This window comes from Taudactylus pleione, unplaced genomic scaffold, assembly GCF_031769625.1.
Source record: "Taudactylus pleione unplaced genomic scaffold, aTauple2 ptg000066l, whole genome shotgun sequence".
NCBI lineage: Eukaryota > Metazoa > Chordata > Amphibia > Anura > Myobatrachidae > Taudactylus > Taudactylus pleione.
In genome coordinates this window covers 18310307-18332085 of record NW_028284468.1, presented here as the reverse complement: position 1 = coordinate 18332085, position 21779 = coordinate 18310307, and the positions used below count along the sequence as shown (strand labels likewise).

General features: G+C 39.3%; 1 protein-coding gene across 3 annotated transcripts in view; it reads left to right on the top strand.

The window, feature by feature from the left end:
* The first annotated feature begins 79 nt into the window (after positions 1-79).
* The window catches only part of NPRL3 (NPR3 like, GATOR1 complex subunit), a 106166-nt gene continuing 84466 nt past the window's right edge, over positions 80-21779 (top strand). For 2 of the 3 annotated variants that reach the window (XM_088466724.1, XM_088466723.1), the window contains exons 1-5: positions 80-227; positions 2638-2758; positions 4139-4208; positions 8511-8549; positions 16844-16973. In XM_088466724.1, the coding sequence (XP_088322850.1) occupies positions 2641-2758; positions 4139-4208; positions 8511-8549; positions 16844-16973 (357 nt within the window). In that variant the 5' untranslated portion in view covers positions 80-227; positions 2638-2640. The remainder of the gene's footprint in view (positions 228-2637; positions 2759-4138; positions 4209-8510; positions 8550-16843; positions 16974-21779) is intronic. The other variant, XM_088466726.1, reaches the window with a different exon arrangement.

Sequence of the window (21779 nt, the reverse complement as noted above, 5' to 3'; positions counted from 1 at the left end):
ATGGAAAAGACCGTACAAAAAAAAATCACATGACACGCAATGCAGCCAATCAATTTTCTGCTAATGTATTGTCAAACTATGGGCAACCACTAGGATAGCCGTCGCCCTGAGCAGCGATTGGCTGGAAGTGGTACGCTGAATGCGCTGCAGTGCTTCTGTGTCCCGTGTCGTGTTGTCTTACTGCAGTAGCTTGTTACAGTACTACTGTATGGGCTGACCGTGTGCAGGTACGAGGCGGCTCCCATCAGCCATTTCTGCTGAGGCACTGAACACTGAACAGGTTTAGGAATATTCAGCTACACTGAAATATCTTAAAAATACCAAAAGACTGTGCATACCGGATATACAGCTAATTAGCAGCCTGATGTAAAATTAGACTTCTTCCAGTTTATTTAATGTGTTTGTTAAATTAGTGGTTTATGTTTTCTATAGCATTCTAATTGAATTTAATAATTAAATCGGATTAGTAAATTATTAGTACCCTCCTTGTATATTTTTTTAGTGCAACCTGTCCACATGTTTGTTTGAAATTGCTTAATGAAACAAGACTGGGTAATAGAGAGGTGTAGTTAGAGGGTCCTACAAGCAAGCGTAAAATCTATACATACAGGGGGAGATGTACTAAGCTCTGGAAAGTGATAAACTACCAACCAATCAGCTCCTGTCATGTTACAGGCTGTGTTTGAAAAATGACAAGAGCTGATTGTTTGGTAATTCATCACTTCAATTTATCTCTTTCCAGAGCTTAGTACATCAGCTCCACACTGTACAACGTAATGGAAATTTCAGGACATGAATAAAATGGACAAGCACTATATATGTCAGTATAATGTATTGTAGTGTCTAGATGCCCTTCACGGAGAGTGAGAGGACCCTGACGTCATCAGTTACTGTCCAACATGTATAGATACCACCTAGAGTACTATTTGCAGATACTGACTGCAAACAATATCTTTCAAGTGTGTCCCCAGCTTTAGGTACCTTGAAAGCAGTAATAACCCTGTTATGTACTTTTGTTTTGGTCTAATTTAAGTCTCTCATAACACTGGAACTGAAAGTGTAGATATTCATGGGGCATAATGTTTCCTTTTAAATGCCATAGATGAAATGTATCAGACTGTCAGGAGAGAGAAAGTGTAGGCATTTCTCATAGCAACCTATCAGCTTCTATCATTTATCTAGCATATTTTATGAAATGACAAGCTGATTGGTTGCTATGGATAACTTCTCCCCCCAGATGCTTTACAAAGTGTTCCTGCTAATACAGTTGCACTGTCCTAATTCTGATACATGAATCACTTCAACAAACTGTGCAGTAATGATGTCATCACTAATAGCCCTTTTACACCAGAGCAAAAACCTGGGTTGCAGCTCAGTGTAAAAGGGTCCCTGAAAAATAACCCGGGCCAAGTGACTCAGCAATCCAACCCAGGTAGCTACCAGGTTTGACCCAGGATGGACCTGAGTAATTTGTGCAGTGAAAACGATGCAACCTGGGTTATCTGACCTGGATCATGCCTAAAATGAGCTGATTGGTGGTTTTGGACCAGTCACCTCCCACTTTTTATGACCTCACAAGTTTAGCAGAGCAGACCCGGGTTCAGTGTGAACAGGCCTGACCTGAGAATAACCCAGATCACTGGTGCTGTGTAAACGGTGTCTGACCTGGGTTGGAACCATGTCTGAAATCCCAGGTCTGACCCTGGACTTTGGTGTAAAAGCAATATTATACTCCTTTTACACCAGAACTAAAACCCGCGTTTTTGCAGGGTTAACCCGGGCAGCTCCTTGGTGTAAAAGGGGTGAGGGTTGGATCGCCGGGTCGAGTGACCCGGCAATCCAACCCAGGTAAATAGCAGGGTTTAACACGGGTGTAGCCCGTGAAACCCTGCTGTGTGTACGGCGCACTCCAGATCTTGATGACCTGCAGTGCGCCGCAAGCCAGCCGATTGGTCCGGCTTCAGTGGCGCTTGGAGATGACGTCATCTCCAAGCGTCCACTTTCACGCAGGAAAAGCCGGGTCTCTGCAGACGTCTGCGCTGGCTAAATTCCGGGTCTGATCCGCATAGGAACCCTGTTCCAACTCCGGGTCAGACCCGGAATTTTGGTGGAAAAGGGGTATAAGTAACCTATGGATTGTAGTGCAACATTGACTTTATATTTACATAAAGATGAAACCTATATGTTATGACTTTGTGTATACAGCCTGAATACTGGTAAACAATGTTATACAGTCAATGGAATGGGGCCATAAAACAGTCTTGTGAACCTCCAAGTGGATGTTCTTGTTATAAGGAATTACCTATACTAGTAGTTTATATTTCATCTTAGCGCTTCCTGCCCTTCAGCCATCTAGTTTACATTATACAATATGCATGCAACAGACATTAAATAGGTGCAGAAAGGAAACCGCTTAGGCTGCTTAATTGATAAAAGGTATGTTGTATTTTTAAAGCAATTCAAATTGCACCAATTTAAATGATTGTATCCTATTTTTGTATACTACTGTCATGCTGTTTGTGTGGAGGTTTCCATACATCAAAATTTTCCTTATTTTTACTACATATGAAACAATACTTCATTATAAAGATAAAAGAAACTAAATATGAATGGTTTTACTTGCTTTATATTTTACAGAGGATGGGTGAAAACACCAGCCCTATAAGTGTTATTTTGGTGAGTTCGGGAAGCAGAGGGAATAAGTTGCTCTTCCGATACCCTTTCCAAAGAAATCCTGAAGCGCATTCTTCACAGACAAGTAAGTGGAGACTGGAATTGGATAATTAGGTCACGTAAGTGCATGTTTAGAATTTCTTGCATGTTACGTGTATGCAGGCAATATCATGCATACCTGTATAAAAATGGTGCAAGTGCATTACAGGTCTTTAGAGCTAAAATTGTAGCCAAAATTCAAATGATACAGTAACCTGATTATATGCTCAGTGCTTAATTATTGCTGTGTTATATATTGCTCATAATAATAATTGTCAATATCTTTTATTGCTTTATAGTAAAAAAAAATATAGGGGCTATTTCTCAACTCCGCATGTTCACCCAAATTTCATAAACATCCTCTCCCATGCAGACTGAGACACTTTTTGCACTTGCGACTTTTAACCCTAAGAAGGACAGTGTTGTAAAGGCCATAGTACATTAAGGGTGTGTTCATGCAAAATGCATCCCATGCTGACGGTATAAAACATACATGTGCGCTTATTTGGAGGTGGATCTTTTGCGGATGCTCAACGCTGGTGTAAAATGATTGACAATTGTCGTGTGATTCTGATTGGCTGAATGCATCTGAATCCCTACCAATTATGGTAATATTATAGTACTATTGGTGCTCTCATGTATTTGCATCATTACAGTGATGTTATCAGTCATTTGGCAGCAATAAAGCATATTTCCAATTTACATTTTCTCATTTGAGAAGGTGACAGATGTGTGTATTCATGTGAATCTACAGATGTGTCCTCATACTCTGCTGCTCAAGTCACGATAAATAGTCCCTCTCGGCACACCAGGTCCCACGCCAAACGTCTCTCTCGGTTGGGTTAGGCACTAGAGGGAGGATTATAGTTAGCATTTTCTATTACCACTGTGGAGCCATATATCCTGACATAAACCAGAGTTCTTTTACTACCATTTATTCCTGGAGACAAAAGCAAGGGCATATGCTTACAGGTTATGTTCAACTCAGAATGAGCCCCATAAAGTTCATTTGACATTGAGACCATAGTATTTTTGTGGAAGAATATCTTGATGTACAGCACGTGAGGTTTTAGTTGAGTTGATAGTGGCTCTTTTAAATATTACTCAATGTTTGGATTCCTCCACTTCCTTTGCATATTGTGATCTCCCCAACTCATTTATCTCCGAACTCACCCCAGCAGAGCCAAACATTTCTTCCATACAGCGAGACCCTAATCTTTCTACAGAACCAGACCCTAAAATACCCCATAACAAAGTGTGACCTAACCACCTAGCCTCCCTGCACATGTTATACTTATAGAATAAATTACGGGACTAATGTTAAATATACAATTTTGTACTAGTTCAACACTCTGAACCTGACTAAACCCCTGTTACTTTGTCTTTTGCATAACACAATGACATTATGGTATTTGTTTTACTCTAGGTAATCCAAGAAGCTGCTATGCTTTAAACCACACCGGTGACAATACAGAAGATCCAGATGGAGATTCCAAGTATGATCAGAGTATTTAATTTTAGTTAAAAAACAATAGTGTATGTCTAAAGCTGCATACACACGTAAAGATTTTCTATCCAACCATCCAACTAGTTGATTGGCTGGAATGAAAATCTGGTAAGGTATGAAAGCAAATGACAATCAGCAATTTGCTTCCAAACACCGGAAAATGGACAAAAACTGTTGTCTGAACAAATTGTTTAGATCAAACATTTAACAAACTTGTTTGATCGACCATTTTCATCTGTTTTCTGGCATTTAGGAGTAAATTGCTGATCATCATTTACTCACATACATTACCAGATTTTCATTCCAACCAATCAACTAGTTGGGATGGTTGGACAGAAAATCTTCACGTGTGTATGCAGCTTTAGACTCAGAGCATGTTTAATAGATTCTTACACATAACACACATAACATCACAATTGAGATAGTTTGTGAACAGTGACTTAAAAGCGGTCATCAACTCTTCTGCAATTGCAAAAATATGGGGGTCAGTTATTAAAGAACTACTAAACCTGAAATTGCAAAGTGAATCCTAGATATAATATGTATCTGGGCTACATGCAGTGCCCAGCACTGCATCTTTAATCTGGTCATGATGTGGGTACCTTTGCATATATTACAATGGGAGAAATGCCTTTTCATTCAGGGTTGCAGCTTAGGAACAAGATAGCAAAAGAACCACCCTTGTATTCTGTCTTACTGCACACACAGGCCAATGCTGTCACCAGCCAAACAGATCTCTGGACATGCCTGATAAATCATTATAATATTGGATAGATATAATTATTTGGGACCCACATAGATTGTAATTACAAGTTACTTTGGTAGAGACAATGGGTATGTTTGGACTGCATCATGAAATTTACTCTGCCCCTGAGATCAAGAGATATTCTGTAACAACTTTTATCATATAACGTACATAATACTTCTGTTATTAGTAATTATTTAGGTTTGTGCTAAGCACTGCCATAGGTGTTATAGGGAACGTGGGTTTGTCTTTATTATCTCTGTTGCATATACTATAGTACATCCTGCTGGGTTTGTGCCTTTTGATGTCCTGTTATCTGTACGCTGCACACATTCTTTTTGTCTAAAGTAGCAATATTAGGAAATCCAGAGGACTTTTTATGTACTAAAATCCAATGTGTCCAGTCATTATTGCCATATGAAAAATCTCCCTTTGCATTAGCAGGCTCAGCAGACAAGGTGATTGTCATCCCCATGTGTGAGCTCATTCCCCAGCTCATTATCCAGATTCAGCATATTCTGCTAGCCAGTGTCTTATTCAGAGAACGGTAGAAATTGAGATAGTGTTTCTTCAAAAGGGAAACTCTCTTTGGGGGCCTAACCACAGGGACTGATGCGGAGTTGAACGCAGGTCCGATTTGCAGATGGTTGTCTCAAACTAATACTGAGCATGCTCTTTACACAGGCATTCGCAACTGTGAACAACTACGGGTGACTGAATCATAAGCAACTCTGTTGTACCCACACTTGCAGCTGATCAGGCGTAACTGGCTGGTATTTTGTGTAATGGGCATGTAATGGGAATTGTGAAATATGTAAAATTATACATACAAAGAGATCCGTCTGCTTTCCGTCGGATCTCTTGCACCAGTTATATGACTTGTGTAAGTGCACACTGATAAGGATGACAGCTACTTCTACAAGCGGATGTATACGGGCAGTCCAGACACAGAAATGGGTACAAGTCGGCATATGGAAGAATATTTGCATTTAGTTCCATGCACGCAGTGCGATGCAATCCTGACAGACTTGCTCAACTATGATCTGTCCCAATTCTTTGTTTAGAAGCACTGAAAGAAATCTCTTTGTGTAATTACTCACTTTGCAGCTATTACAAGACCTCCTTTGGGAATTTGTCATTAAACATATGACTGCTAATTTCACTTAGCTGAAGGAAAAAATGCTGATAAACTGTGTGCTGTAAAGAAGTAGGATATGCTGGCAGACAATATACAATGGGATGTACATCCACAACCCAAAAGCATACGATAGAAAATAAGATGTATATTTAATTTTGCGCTTCCCTTCTCTACATGTAAACTAATGGAATCTGGATTAAACTAATGAAAAACATATAGAATCAAGTCACAGTCCAGTAGAGGTCCTTCTTTAAAGGCAAGTCCACCTTATTAGAAAAAATGTTCCACAGGTGTTTGTATCCTCGATCTGAAACAACAGTTATATCTCCCAAACAATGGGTAGATGCAAGAACAGAAAGAAAAAATAGTGCAAAACCTCATGATAAAAGGTAAATTTAATTTAAAAAAATGCACTTACAAGATCACGTGAATAAAACAGCATATAACACAAATCTTTTGAGGCTGAGCGGCACTGCTTCCAATATCCTCCTTAGATCACCCAGATAGAATTCAGGCTGGAGTAATAGATACAGGTCCGGACTGTGTCTCCCCAATTGCAGAAGGTGATGAGCAGCGATGATCGCAAATACCACAGTGAGCCAAGCTTAACGCGTTTCTGACCCTAGTGGGCCCTTCATCAGAAGCATGGCTAGAATGGAGTTCATTCCCCTTAAATACCCTAATAATTAGATCTAGATCACACTCACCCAAGAGCTAATTATCCGCTGACTTCCGCTACCGTCGCGGCAGTAGTGACGTCTTACTAGTGCATCGGGTCATTTGACCTGATAACGTGCGTTCCAGGCTTGGCCTCTCTCCTGATACATATATATTCTCTGAAGTGGCGCTGCCGTCGCAGCGGGGATGACGTCACGCGGGCGCTGCGGGTCATGTGACCAGCTAGCTTGCGTTCCAAACCTTGTGTTCCACAGCTAGTATATCAGAAACTCAAGGTGGATGTGGAAATGCCACTCGTGCCTTCCATCTGCCAGGAGGTATATATTCCTTAATTGAGGGGAAGTCAGCATTTCAGTACATAGAGATTACAATAATAATAAATCTATATAGTTATTTACGGGTGAACAGGGGGAAAAATAAAACACTGCATAATACATTATTTTAAAATACAGTACAATATGCATAAATTGACAACAGCAATTTTTAAAAACACAAGATAAAAAACAATATACAAAAAGGGGAAATCTTAGAAAAAAGCTAAGGTGCAGGACTTCATCAATTTAAAAAACATTTTAATTTGAATTCACTTAGTCCTTTTGGTATCAAAGTATTTAACTCCTAGATCCACCACATCTCATTTCTAGAGAGTCTCCGTTCCAGGTCTCTAGTTCTAATTTTTTGGCAGAACTAACTGAATACCCCAGAATTTTTTGATGCAGCATTCTTTAGATTTATGGGCCTTTTTAAAGTGGGCAGATACTGTATATGTATCTAAGCCCTTTCTTATGTTATATATCCATTAAATGGATTTTCATAAACCTTGTTTTCCCTACATATATAAGGCCTCATGTACATTCCAAAGCATATACCACGTTTCTTGAGTTACAGGTAATAAATTGATCGATTGTATAATTTTTACCATTTACAGTGAATTCTTTTATTTTACTGGTTTAACTTTTGACTGTCCTACACATTAGGCAAAAGCCTCATCTGTGAAAACCCTTGGTACGGATACTTTGTCTAATTTCCATATCTAGACTACTCTGCACCAGATGGGTTTTTTTAGAGATGGAGCCACAAAAGATTTGTGTTATATGCTGTTTTATTCACTTGATCTTGTAAGTGCATTTTTTTATTAAATTTACCTTTTATCATAAGGTTTTGCAGTATTTTTTTCTTTCTGTTTTTGCATCTACCCATTGTTTGGGGGATACAACTGTTGTTTCAGATCGAGGATACAAACACCTGTGGAACATTTGTTTTTAATAAGGTGGACTTACCTTTAAAGAAGGACCTCTACTGGATTATATGTAATGTGACTTTATTCTATATGTTTTTCATTAGTTCAATCCACTGATTCCATTAGTACATTGATTTACATGTAGAGATAGGAAGTGCAGAATTAAATATACATCTTATTTTCTATCAAATTCAATTAGCAGACCAAACACAACTAATACTGTATGCCCATGAATATTATTCTCATTATAAAGTACGTACAGTACAATTTCTGGAGTGAAAGCCAGTATCCAAAAATATTTTCTATGTGACTGTTTAGGCGTACTAAAGTATATGTTCTCATTAAAAATACCTTGGTTACACCATCTAACACAAAACATTTTGCACATCTCCGAATATTTTATTTAGTGTTTTGTAGTTTATTGTTTGGTGTGTTTTATTTTTGTGTTTCATGTTTTATTCTTTGTTGATGGCCCCCGTTCCTATTCCAGAGAGCCATGTCCTCTCACAGATGAGCAGTTGGTTTCAGGGTAAGACTAGACATTCTAAACAATATTGTTTTGTTTAGAATGCGTCTCTCTTCCTAATGATCCTTTAGTTCTTCCTATTCTTCCTAATTCATATTTTCACATGATAAGTATAACCAATTTCAGCTGAAATTATAACCTCCACATGTATTAATGTTACAAATTGCATACTAACATGCCTGGACACGAATCTATGCTTTACTGAATTCTGAATTTTTTTTCCATTTCTTGTTGTCCTTGTACTGTAATGTGCCAAAATTAAGAATAATATTGAGGATTAATGGGGGGCGGGGGGGAGTTTGAATTACCCATGGTAATTTACAGTGAGTAATAACAGTGCTATTCAATTAGTCTCCCGAATTCACTAGATAGCTGTGTTAACGCCCGTTAAATGAACGTGTTAACACACAGGATCCGTGTAAAGTACATGGATTTGTGCATTAACTAGCTGATATCACCCTACTGTATAACTGCAGGGTTAATGCAGATTTCTTTTTGGGTCTCAGGAGACACGAAAAGAACCCAAAGAGAAATCCCCGATAAGCGGGGCTAAATGAATAGTGGCAGGTGTTCAGTGAGCACCCGTTAACTTAACAGGGCTAATTGAATTCCCCCTTAAGTATATGTAATACAAGCATCTGTTAGGATAAATAATGCTCATGATGTATGGGAATACTCAGAAGGATACATGCCACAACTAGAATGCAACTTTTTTTTTTTTTTTATCCTCAATGCGAGTGGTGGAAAGCATGACAGTTTTCCTGGGGCCAAGGAAAAAGTTTAGAGTATTGAAATTGTGTATACTGAATCTTTCAAAGCTCTTCTGATGGACGGAAACTGTAAGATGTTATTTTTCTGCAAACCGTTTTCTTTACATAACCTGAGCTAAAAAATTTTATTAGATGGATGCCTAATTTTCTGTTGAGATATATATATATATATATATATATATATATATATATATATATATATATATATATATATATATATATACTTGCAAAATTCACCCCCCCTTGGCTTTTTACCTTTTTTGTTACATTACAACCTGTAATTTTTATATTTTTTTTAATCTGAATTTTACATGATGGATCTGCACAAAATAGTCTAATTTGGTGAAGTGAAATGAGAAAAATATATATAAAAAAGAATCTTTATAAATAAAATTCTTTAAATTGGCATGTGCATATGTAATCACCCTCTTTGCTATGAAGCCCCTGAAAAGTTCTGGTGCAACCAATTACCTTAAGAAGTCACATAATTAGTGAAATGAAGTCCACCTGTGTGAAATCTAAGTGTCACATGATCTGTCAGTATAAACACACCTTTTCTGAAAGGCCACAGAGGCTGCAACACCACTAAGCAAGAGGCATCACACCATGAAGACCAAGGAGCTCTCCAAACAAGTCAGGGACAAAGTTGTTGAGAAGTACAATTCTGGGTTGGGTTATAAAAATTTTTTCCAAATCTTTGATGATCCCCCGGAGCACCATCAAATCCATCATCATCAAATGGAAAGAACATGGTACCACAACAAACCTGCCAAGAGAGGGCTGCCCACCAAAACTCGGGCAAGGAGGGCATTAATCAGAGAGGCAGCACAGAGACCAAAGGTAACCCTGAAGGAGCTGCAGAGTTCCACAGCAGAGACTGGTGTATCTGTGCATGTGACCACAATAAGCCGTACACTCCATAGAGCTGGGCTTTATGGAAGAGTGGCCAGAAAAAAGACATTACTTTGTGAAAAAATAAGACATGATTTGAGCTTGCCAAAAGGCATGTGGGTAACTCCCCCAAATGAATGGAGGAAGGTGCTCTGGTCAGATGAGACTAAAATTGAACTTTTCGGCCACCAAGGAAAACGCTATGTCTGATGCAAACCCAACACATCCCAACTGATTTGAGTCAAGGGAAAGATGGATGGTACTAAATACAGGGATATTCTTGAACAAAACTTGTTTCAGTCTGCCTGTGATTTGAGACTGGGACGGAGGTTCACTTTCCAGCAAGACAGTGACCCGAAGCATACTGCTAAAGCAACACTCGAGTGGTTTAAGGGGAAACATTTAAATGTGTTGGAATGGCCTAGTCAAAGCCCAGATCTCAATCCAATTGAGAATCTGTGGTCAGACTTGAAGATTGCTGTTCACAAGCCGAAACCATTCAACATGAAGTAGCTGGAGCAGTTGTGCCTTGAGGAATGGGCAAAAATCCCAGGGGCAAGATGTGGCAAGCTCATAGAGACTTATCCAAAGCGACTTGCAGCTGTAATTGCCGCAAAAGGTGGCTCGACAAAGTACTGACTTTAGGGGTGTGAATAGTTATGCACGCTGAAGTTTTCTGTTATGTTGTCCTACATGTTGTTTGATTCACAATATAAAAAAAACGCGATGTAGTGCATACACACTGCATGATATGAACGATTTGTTGTTCTGATGCATTGGAGTCGGCCAAATTGTTAGCAATATTGTGTATTTTGTAGAGGCCTTAAATGTGTGGAGTTTGTATATTCTGCCAGTGCTTGTATGACTTTTCTTCAGGTACTCTGGTAGACTCCAACACTCCAAAATATGCTGGTACTGTAGGCTAATTGGCTCCCAACAAAAAAAAAATAACCTAGTTTGTATGTGTGTGAGCATGTGGTAGGGAATATAGATTGTAAGCTCCACTAAGGTAGGGACTGAGTGGCTAAATATTCTCTGTAAAGTGCTGTAGACTGTGTGGCCCTATATAAATTTCTGTATAGTTCCGCATTTATAAGGAACTTCTCTTGATTCCACACAGTGTAGAAATGTCCCATATAAATGCAAAGAAGTCCTAAATCAGGTCTCCCATGCTGATTATTACCAATACATTTTTGCTAAATTGATCTAATAGTAACATATTTGATATAGTATTTATTACTGTTTGAGTGTTTCAATTGTTTCTATTAGTGATCAAAATGGAGACCTATTATAGTCTTAAGTGACGCCTTAATATGCAAATATATTTAATTCTCCACACAACCAATCTGTGACCTAGATCGAAAATATATAAAACTCATAGTTAGACCCCCAAAAAATATTTATTAAGGTGACAGCTCGGTCTGGTCATGTAGCGTGATATTAGTATTCTACATAAACCAAATAGCAGCATCTTGTATTCTTCAATTCTTAAACTGTTGACTGGAAACATTCTGTATTTAAACAAAATGGTACAGTATATGTTTTTCAATAAAAACTTAGCAATGTTCCGCCATGTGAGTGTTTTTGTTCTACTTTTATTGTTCTCTCATCTCTATTAGTCAGCGTTTTTTTTTCAAAATCAGTTATTTGTACCTTTTATTAATAGCTTCTTCAAGTGAGTGCTAATTTTGAATTATACTTGTGCTGTATTTAAAATGTTAACCATCCCTTTATTAGAGCTTAACCCACTCCCACATACAGTATGCTACCCTCACAACTGACCCAATCACCTACCTGAGCCTCACTTGCTCCTATTGTGTCAGCTGCACCCTTTTCCAATTAGAGGTACTCGGTCACATGAGTAGGACCCTATCCTCTGTATTCATGTCTGCAGTTGTTTTGTCTGCCTCTTACGTCCCTGTTTTCACAATTGTTCTGCACTACGGAGCACGTTGATGGTGATCATGATGAAATGAATAAATAAATGTTGTGCATTTAAATTGTAAATGAAACATTGAGGACTCCGGGTCACTTGGGCCTAACAGCATGCTGTTTGTTTTGTCCATATGCATGGCAAATAAATCTACTTTACACAAGTGTACTCAAGAAAATGCTGTAGACTCGCAATCATTTTCGTGCCATGTGTTTCATTGCTGTTCATGCGCATGGAATACAATGCTAATAAATAAATAAATTAAACAAAAAACATTAATCAGAGCATCAGTAATATTTAAGAAATACATCATTTGCTTTACTATATTTACCGCTATTAGAGATTATCAGCAACTAGATGAAAATTTATTTTTTCCCCTCTAAACTGATTAAACAACAAATACGGTACATGTTACTGTACTTAAGTTTCCTATAATGATCGTAAGCACCTTACAAGCAACTATTAACATTACATATGTATGAGTGGCAGTTTTTCTTTAAAATAGCATTTTTATTATCCTCCTAGATACTCTTAAATATTTAAATATATAAATTCGCCTCAACACTATCAGAAATAGGATGTCATATAGTAACATGAACTATGCACAATGCCGATCAGTCTATTTATCCCAAATTATTTTAGTATTCTATGTGCATATGCACTATAGAGCTGAGAAGTGTCACTTGGCATTCAGAGATAACTGAGATAGCACAGACAACACCCAGCATCTCACCGATATATATCTACAAGTGTTTATCTCCCTTAAAGCACATTGTGCATGTATATTGTAAGTGCCTTTTATTGTCACACTAGTCTACGTTCATATCCACCTTTACTATAGCATGTGGATGTGGCTTATATTATAATATATATATAATAAAGATTCCAATAGGCAGCACTCCCACTCCAGGAACAGCAGAACACCAGTGCCCTCCTAGGTGTCCCTGGGTCAAAGATCCAATATACAGAAAACGGCAGGTGGCACTCAGACAATAAGTTCCAAACACAGCTAGATAAAGTATTTCAACGTTTCGAGACCTATTATTATCTCGTCATCAGGAGCATGACGAAATAATAAAAGGTCTTGAAAAATTGAAATACTTTATCTAGCTGTGTTTGGAACTTATTATTACCACCAGTTATTTATATAGAGCACACATATTCCACAGCGCTGTACAGAGAATATTTTGGCCATTCAAATCCGTCCCTGCCGCAGTGGAGCTTACAATCTATATCCCTTACCAAATGCACATTTGGGGTCATTTTAATAGGAGCCAATTAACCTACAAGTATATTTTTGGAGTGGGAGGAAACCGGAGTACCCAGAGGAAACCCACACAAGCACAGGGAGAATATACAAACTCCACACAGTTAGGGCCATAGTGGGTATCGAACCAATGACCTCAGTGCTGTGAGCCAGTAATGCTAATCATTACACCAATTATCTGAGTGCCACATGCTGTTATATATATATATATATATATATATATATATAATATTTTTATTTATAATAGTTAGAATAGTTAGATAGATGCAGTCAGGATACCGACGGGCGCTATCCCACGCCTATCATTAGCCCCACTACAGAAACCCGGCATACCGAACAAAGGTATGCCAGGTGTTTTAGCGTCTAGCTGCGCTGGGGGGGGGGATAAAAGGGAAGGGTTAGGATTAGGGACCCGTGGGGGGACTTAGGGCTAGGCACCTCCCGGGAGGGTTAGGGTAGGGGAAGAAGGGCTTAGGCACCACTGGGGGGGTGGGGGATAGGTTTAGGCACCCCCCTGCGGGGAGGGGGCATTAGGTGTAGGCATTAAGGGGGGGGGTTAGGCACTAGGGGGGAAGTTAATGTTAGGCACCCCTAAGTGAGGGTTAGGGGGGGGGAGGGAAGAGGGGAGGGTTAGGATTCTTACCTCGAGCTGTCGGGATTTCAGCCCGCCGGGTTGCCGCTGTCGGTATTTGGCAGCTAAGCAGTCGCCAGCATTACATACCGATTTATTTTATTTTCTCAGTAAATTGAAATACAGGTTACATGTGTGATATCGATGAATGCCACTGAAAACCAGTGTCTAGCCAGGGATAGGGTATACGTATAAAGGTCTGCAACTGGAAGAATAACGGTGAGATTTAAGATATAAAGTTATTATTTTTACTTTCTAAGAAGAAAACCATTTATTTTATTCCAGACACTGATGAGTTAATTGCTACCTCTAATACATGGTCCTTTATTCCTCCTATTAAACACTTTTGGGTGTCATACAGTACTGTATAATAGATCCATGCATAACTGTTATTTGAAAAATAAGAACTAGGACAGGAGATTAACGTTGAAACGATTCTGTAAGTGTTTGTAAATAATACGGGATGTAGGTCACCAAGAATAAAAAATGGTTTTAATTACTCACTTTTTGATATTTAGTTAAAAATATTGGTCTTAAGTACATACAAATGTCCATTTGCAGTACGTTTGTATTGGAGCAGCTGCATGTGGTGGATAAAGTGAAAACGTCTCTTCATAGTAAGGGCTCGGACCACTACAGGACAGCTCACTACATTACACTCATTTTTTTATATTGTTATCCTAACATACTTTTTAGTTTAACATGATCTACATCTTGAATTAATCACGAGTGAGGGGACATCACTGTATTAATTACACTTGTCACTTTTATGCATTTAAATGATTATTTATTACATGGGCATTTGTGCTCTTAGAAGTGTTTAAATGGTAAAGAAATCCGTTCCACCGAATGATTAGGATAAATTCCAATTTTAGCCGCCTCTACAGCAAAATAAACCGTGCAATTGTGGGAAGGAAGAAGCTGCATTGTGCCCTCTTTCACCATTTGGATCTTTACTAAATAGCTCATACTAAACCTATAATACCTTTGCTTGCATGGTGGCACTGTCTGAGATGCATTAGAATACCTGGCCTGCATTTAGGTAGGAATGTTCCCTGTTCTCCATACAGATGTGTCCTCATACACCATGCCTCAATACGCCATACGGCACGTGGTGTCAGCACGACTGAGCCGAGTGGTGTAGCGTAGTGACTTTTTCTTTAAACTTATGTCTTATTTGCATCACAGATGTGGCAAAATACCACTCAATCTATACTAGAGACCCCGGGCTGCGACGACTTTAACCGTACAGGAATTAGTTTTGGAAATCTACAAAGTCGCACATGAAGCACAACAGAACTTGGCATGAAAAAAGCCGCGTCTGCTGCATCGTAGCACTTTGTATAAACATTTATTAGCACATACATGTACTAATGTCGCTCATTAAATTGATTATCGTGATCTAGCTCAGTAGATTTGTTGCATCAAGTTGTTTTATTAGGAATAAAAGGCTGACTGAATGACATGGGACCTGGCACGCCGAGAGGGGTTGTTTAGTGCGAATGCAGCAATAGTGTATATGACGACACATCTGTAGCTCTTCCTGACAGAAGATGGAATATGTTGCATCCACTGTAGGTGCCCTTGAATCACATGTACATTAGCATTTGCTTAAATTTAGGAGTATGACATCACAAAACAGCATATACAGTATGTTCAGAAATCTCCCTTTATGGGGTATCCTTAATACAGTGGTACAAAGAAAAAATGTACTGGGTATATGGAAACTAAAATCAGATTATATATTCATCTAGTCATGCGCAAGGCACACTAATGTATGACATGCCACAAGAATGTATTACATATGGTTTTCTAAGTGAAAGTAGAAATATAGTACAGAGAGATGGTAAATAGTATTACAGGTTGAGTCTCCCATATCCAAAATGCTTGGGACCAGGGGTATTTTGGATATCGGAATATTCCGTATTTTGGAATATTTGCATAAAATAATTAAATTTCATGGGAATGGGACCCAAATATACACACAGAATGCATTTATGTGTTATATACATCTTATACAAACAGCCTGCAGGTCATTTTATACAATATTTTAAATAATTTTGTGCATCAAAAATTTTTTGTGTAAAGACATGAAATTCGTTTATGTTTCATATATACCTTATACACAGAGCCTGAAGGTTATTTTATACTGTATTTTTAATAATTTGTGCTTTAAACAAAGTTTGTGTACATTGAGCCATCAGAAAGCAAAGGTTTCACTTTCTCAGTCATGCCAAAAATATTCCGTATTTCGGAATATTCTGTATTTCGGAATATTTGGATATGGGAGACTCAACCTGTATTTGTTTTTAGGAAAGTATTTTATGATGTTTTTCTGGTTCAGCTGAATAAATGAAATAGTTGTCCTTGAATTTGTATCCATGTGGCTCTATGAGGATATACTGTATGTAAAGTTTCACTGTATTATATTGATGAAGCCAAGTAATTAAAAAACAACGAACACCACTAGATATGTATGTACCATTAATACTATACTAGTACCCTAAGTTAAGGAAATCCAGTACTACAAATAAAGAAAACTCTGTTTAAAATAGTTGTCCCTCTCCTTAACAAAAACTTCTATTATTCTCAATCTGTGTAAACCCTCACAGACAAAGCAATTATTAATGAGCATGCGGTCACTGCCTGTAATTTCTGTCACTTTTATATCCCATTTAATTACTTTTCATTCAATGAGAATGTTGTTCCTTATACTTCCTAACAAGAGAACCATTAATTTTATTCCAGCCACTGATGAGTTAATTGCTGCCTCTAATACTTGATATTTTATTCCTCCTGTTAAAGATTTTCGGACGTCATCCTTGCGACCATTTTGGCTACAAAGTCGGATATGTGTGGTAAAAAGTTTGAACTGAAAATTGACAATGTGCGTTTTGTTGGTCATCCGACTTTACTCCAGCATGCTATCTGCCAGGTACGTTACTGCTGCTTTGTTACTCAAGTTCTTTTACATGTAATGCTGCCTATTGTAGAACTACAGAAGTGAAGTGACAACTGTGCTTTGTAGATTGCACACAATAAACACAGTAATCAAAAGCGGGTCTGGTTTTGTATTTTTGTGCAATTTCTGGCTGTGACTTAGCGTTGAGTTTAAATAGACAGATAAGGCCAGTTAAGTTTTTTAAAAAACTGCCCAGTTCAACTCATCTGCTGATAGGAGCCTCTGTGCAATCATTTCCCCAGTCATTTATGTGATAGCAGTCCGACATGAGATGTGCATGCTGTAACATGCAAAAGTGTCACGTCACTCCATCCTAGTTACTGTAACGTATGCCATGTTTCTTTACAATACTGCTCATTAAATCATGATTTATATGTTAAATAAGTTATAAGAATTATTTGTACATTTTTGTGAAAATTGTTTCTCAGCACCTCTATATGCACTTTCCCATGTAACGTACCCTTGGATGGTGCCAAATCTTTACAATTTCATTTATTGGGTCTGGTTTTGTAATTGTCTCTCTTTAGAGTTTTAAATACATTAAACAGTTTTTTTCTATTTTAAGAAATAGAATATTTTGGAGAAAACTTGACTATTGGATCTCATCTGCAGGATTTTACAGGTTTCTGCGCCTAATTCAGACCCGCTCGCAAGCGGGTCGCCGGTGCCCGAATGCGCATGTGCACGACGGAGGGAGCTCCGTCGTGCGCATGCGCGAGACCCGGCGAGCACCAAAGGGGGCATGCTGTCAATGATGAGTGACAGCACGCCCCCTTTGGTGGGCGTGCTGGGGGCGTGGCTGCCAGACGGAGGCGTTCCCATGGGAACGCCTACCGTCTGGGGCCGGCCCCACTGACATGACTAGTGATGTCAGTGGGAGTGATTTTGGCTCTGATAGAGCCAAAATCACTCCAGGGCTTGCAGCAGCGAGACCCTACCGCAGGGTCTCATCGCAAGCCCGATGGTCGTGATGGTCTTGACCATCGCGACCATCATCATGGACGCTCGCTATAGCTGTGGGTGATAACCCACAGCTATGCGAGCGTCCAAGAGGCCGCTCCATTTTTAGGGAGGAGGGCCCTGATTCAGAGCGAGCGCTCTGGTCAGAGCGTTCGGCTCTGAATCAGGCCCTCTGTGTGCTCGTGGACATCCTGCATTGTAGGTTTTTTTTGGCAAGTGCATCTGCATAGTAGCCTGTGTTCCTACTAGATTACAGGGGACTGTGGCTTCTAAAGACGTGAGAAATCCCTTTAAAAGACTACTAAATAAAGCCGCCTCAGGGTTAAGTGTGCTCCATGTTCTGCATACACAGAGTATAAACATAGCAGAGGCAGTAATCTATATTCTGTTCATAACATGCTCTGATAATGCAAATGTGGCCGGAAAGTATGTTCTAAAACTTGGCTGTACTTCAGAGCTGATTTATCAGTTTTGAATATTGAAATAAATATAATCAAAAGATTCAAATAACTGTTCAAAAATTGGTCCAACAATTAGTGATCTAGTATAGCCTTGCCACCTCCTGCACTCTGATTGGTGGCCGATCAGTTCCATCCACCAATCAGTGTGCTACTGCGGCTGCATGGCTGTGCCTGAGAAACAGAAATGCGAAACTGAGAAATGTGTTTAGGATACAATAAGAATGGCTGGACAGGATCTTCTGTCTGCTTCTAGGTCACCAGACACTCATTGGGGTCAATTCATTAACCACAAGTAAGTGCAGCCATATGCCACACTTACATTGGCTTTCTTGTTTGCAGTCCCATAGGGCAGCAAAATATATAAACGTAAAGAACTGCTCTGTATTGATCACAAACGATATGTAATACACACACACACATATATGAATTAAAGTATAAACAATTTATTAAACAAGTAATATAATACTAACATTCATGCATGGGTCCCAGCATCATATGACATTTAATATATGTGAGTATAAGCTCATATGATATCATAACAGCACAATAATAAAAATAATAATAAAAAATGCTGAAAGTCCCAATGATATAAAAAAGGTAATCCAAAGATATAAAACCCCTAGTGTAGAGTTGTTGATACAAAGTTCCCAATAAGTTGCAACGGGATAAATGATATATAGTAAACGTTTTCCTTGTAATTATATAGCAATGTCCCTGGGTGCAGCATATGCAGTGGATCTATGAAGCCGTTCTGATGGTACTGTCGCTCACTTCCTGGTCCGTGCTGAATGCCGACAATGCTGTGCACCCAGTCTGATGAGACCGATGTCTCTACCCGGCGGGGACCAGTGTCCGTCAGGCCCGTGTAACAGCCGGAACTCCCGTGTCTCCTATACATGTGCGTCCAGCAGCGCTAGTCAGCACTGCAGCAGGGCAGCGGGCGGGGAGTTGCCGGCACCATAGGGCAGTATACAAATATCTTCGAGTCTGAGGTGAGAAAGGGGCGAGATGAGGTGGTGCCCCTATTTCCCCACCATTGCAACGGCACTTCACCCGTTCGCACTTGATTGAATTGACCCCACAGTGTGTGGCCACAGGCAGCTTGCCCTTAACCGCTATTTTAGGCATTGTGCTCCAAATTGTCCAAATGAAATTCATGATTTAGAAATCTTTATTATTCCATGTAATACATTCGATACCTGTATTTAGACAATTGTTTAAGCTGCATACACACACACACACAACAATTTTGTTACCAACGATTTTATGAACGATTTTATGAACGATTATCTGTCAGATTTTTTAAAGTATAATGAACGATTTTTTTGAACTACAAACGATTTTTGCATATTAACTTAATGAAAATCGTTGAGTTGACAAGTCTGACTGAACTACAAACGTGAACGCGCATGAACGATGATCGTTCATCGTTTAACTCAGAAAGTGAACGATTTTTTAAAACGATTATCGTTTAACGATAATCGTTCAAAAAATCGTGTGTATGCAGAGTTAAGGTGCGTACACACACAACGATGTAAATATGAACGATTTTCGTTGAACGATTTTCGTTCAGTTTTTCCCTTGAAAAAGTGAACGAAAATCGTTTTACAAAGTAGTTGGTTTTACTTTACATAATAAACGATTTTCTGTGTTGAAAGAAAAATGTTGCAACTTCTATTGAAAATCGTTCAGTTGGCCAGACTGACTGAACTACACACTACAATTGACAAATGTGAACGCGCATGAATGATAATCGTTCATCTTTTATCGTTTTCACTGAACTATTTTTTGAACGATAACGACGTTATAGTTAAATCGTTCAAAAAATCGTTGTGTGTGTACGCACCTTTACTCTACTAGGTTCAATTACTAGATATATTTTCTATCTGGTTGTAAAATAAAATGGGAAAAAAAAAAAAAACACCCAGTTCTTTATGAGAATGTGTGGAAGTTCTTTGGCTTAGTAACTCCCTCTTGTGGTAGTAATTTCTGATGAGGATGAATGCAAATTTGTCATACTCAAACATATCACACTCATTAAAAAAACAAACACTACTCTGATCTCATAGCCAGTAGAGACTGTATTGAGAAAAGACAGCATATCCATTTCATAGGAAAGTGTATAAATTATCTGTATTTATTAGAGGCCTATTTATTAAGCCCCTTTAACCTTCGTCCTAGAGAGTCAACATCTTTTTAACGGCACCCCCAGGCCACACGTTTCTTATTGAGAAAAACAAAAAATGATGAGATGAAGTAAATTGTGCTTATAGTACCTGTCCTCCTTGGGTTCTGTTTTGGAGGACGGGGTGCACCTTTTGTTTGTCCATATATTTTTACCTTCATTCAAATAGTTCTTGTTGTTCTGAATTTTGAATAATTGGTAGCTGTAAGTCACCCACACCAGTTATTCAAAGTGTAGTAACACATTACAAACTGTGTGTTTAGTCCATTTGCATACAATAGGCCTGATTCAGATGTGGTCGCTAATACAATCGCAGTTTCCATTCCGTGCGCAGCTGCTGTGCAAAAATATGCTAATATGCTATAGCCATCTGGAAATGTTTTGAGACGTCCACCGGCGACTTCACAAATCCAAACAACTGCGTACAAAATGCAGCCGCCATCGCAGATCACTCGATAATCTGTGTAACCCTATGGTCGCACAGAGGGAGCTGAGACACTGGTGCCATATTTTCTGCCTAAGGGATTGCACATATATGCCCCAAAAACAGTCGCGACATGCCTGCATTTTCTCCTTCATCCACTAGGGGACACTGGAGTTCAAGACAGTGGGGTATAGACGGTGGTAGAGTAGAGCCTGGCACTTTAAATAATTTAGAAGTGTGACTGGCTCCTCCCCCTCTATGCCCCATCAGCCCCAGTTTTTAGAATGTGCCCGAGAGAGCCGGTAGCACATCAGGCTGTCTCCAGCCTTTCCATAAATTTTTATCTTTTTCTTTTGTTTTATAAACAAGCATTGAGGACAGGCAGACTGCTTGCTGTGGCAGTCTGCCTGCTACAGGGGAGCCGCCGGGAGGGTACCGCCACGGCTACTGCAGCCTGTGTCCGGTGACCCTGAGAAGGGGGCTTACAGATGGTGTCATCAGACACTGCGAGGACCCGCCACAGCTGACACTGGCTCGTGTCCGGGTTTCCTCGCCGCCCCCTCAGCCCAGCATCCCGGCCGCAACAGCTTGTAAGTATAACCACTGCTCTGCATTAGCAGGAGCAGTGGATGAATAGCTGGGCTCAGTGACATTCTGTTACTGTTAGCAGAACTACCTCCCCACCCGAAATCTCCACAGATGGTGGTTTTTAAAGAAACGGGTGGCGGATTAATTGGCGCGTCCTGCAC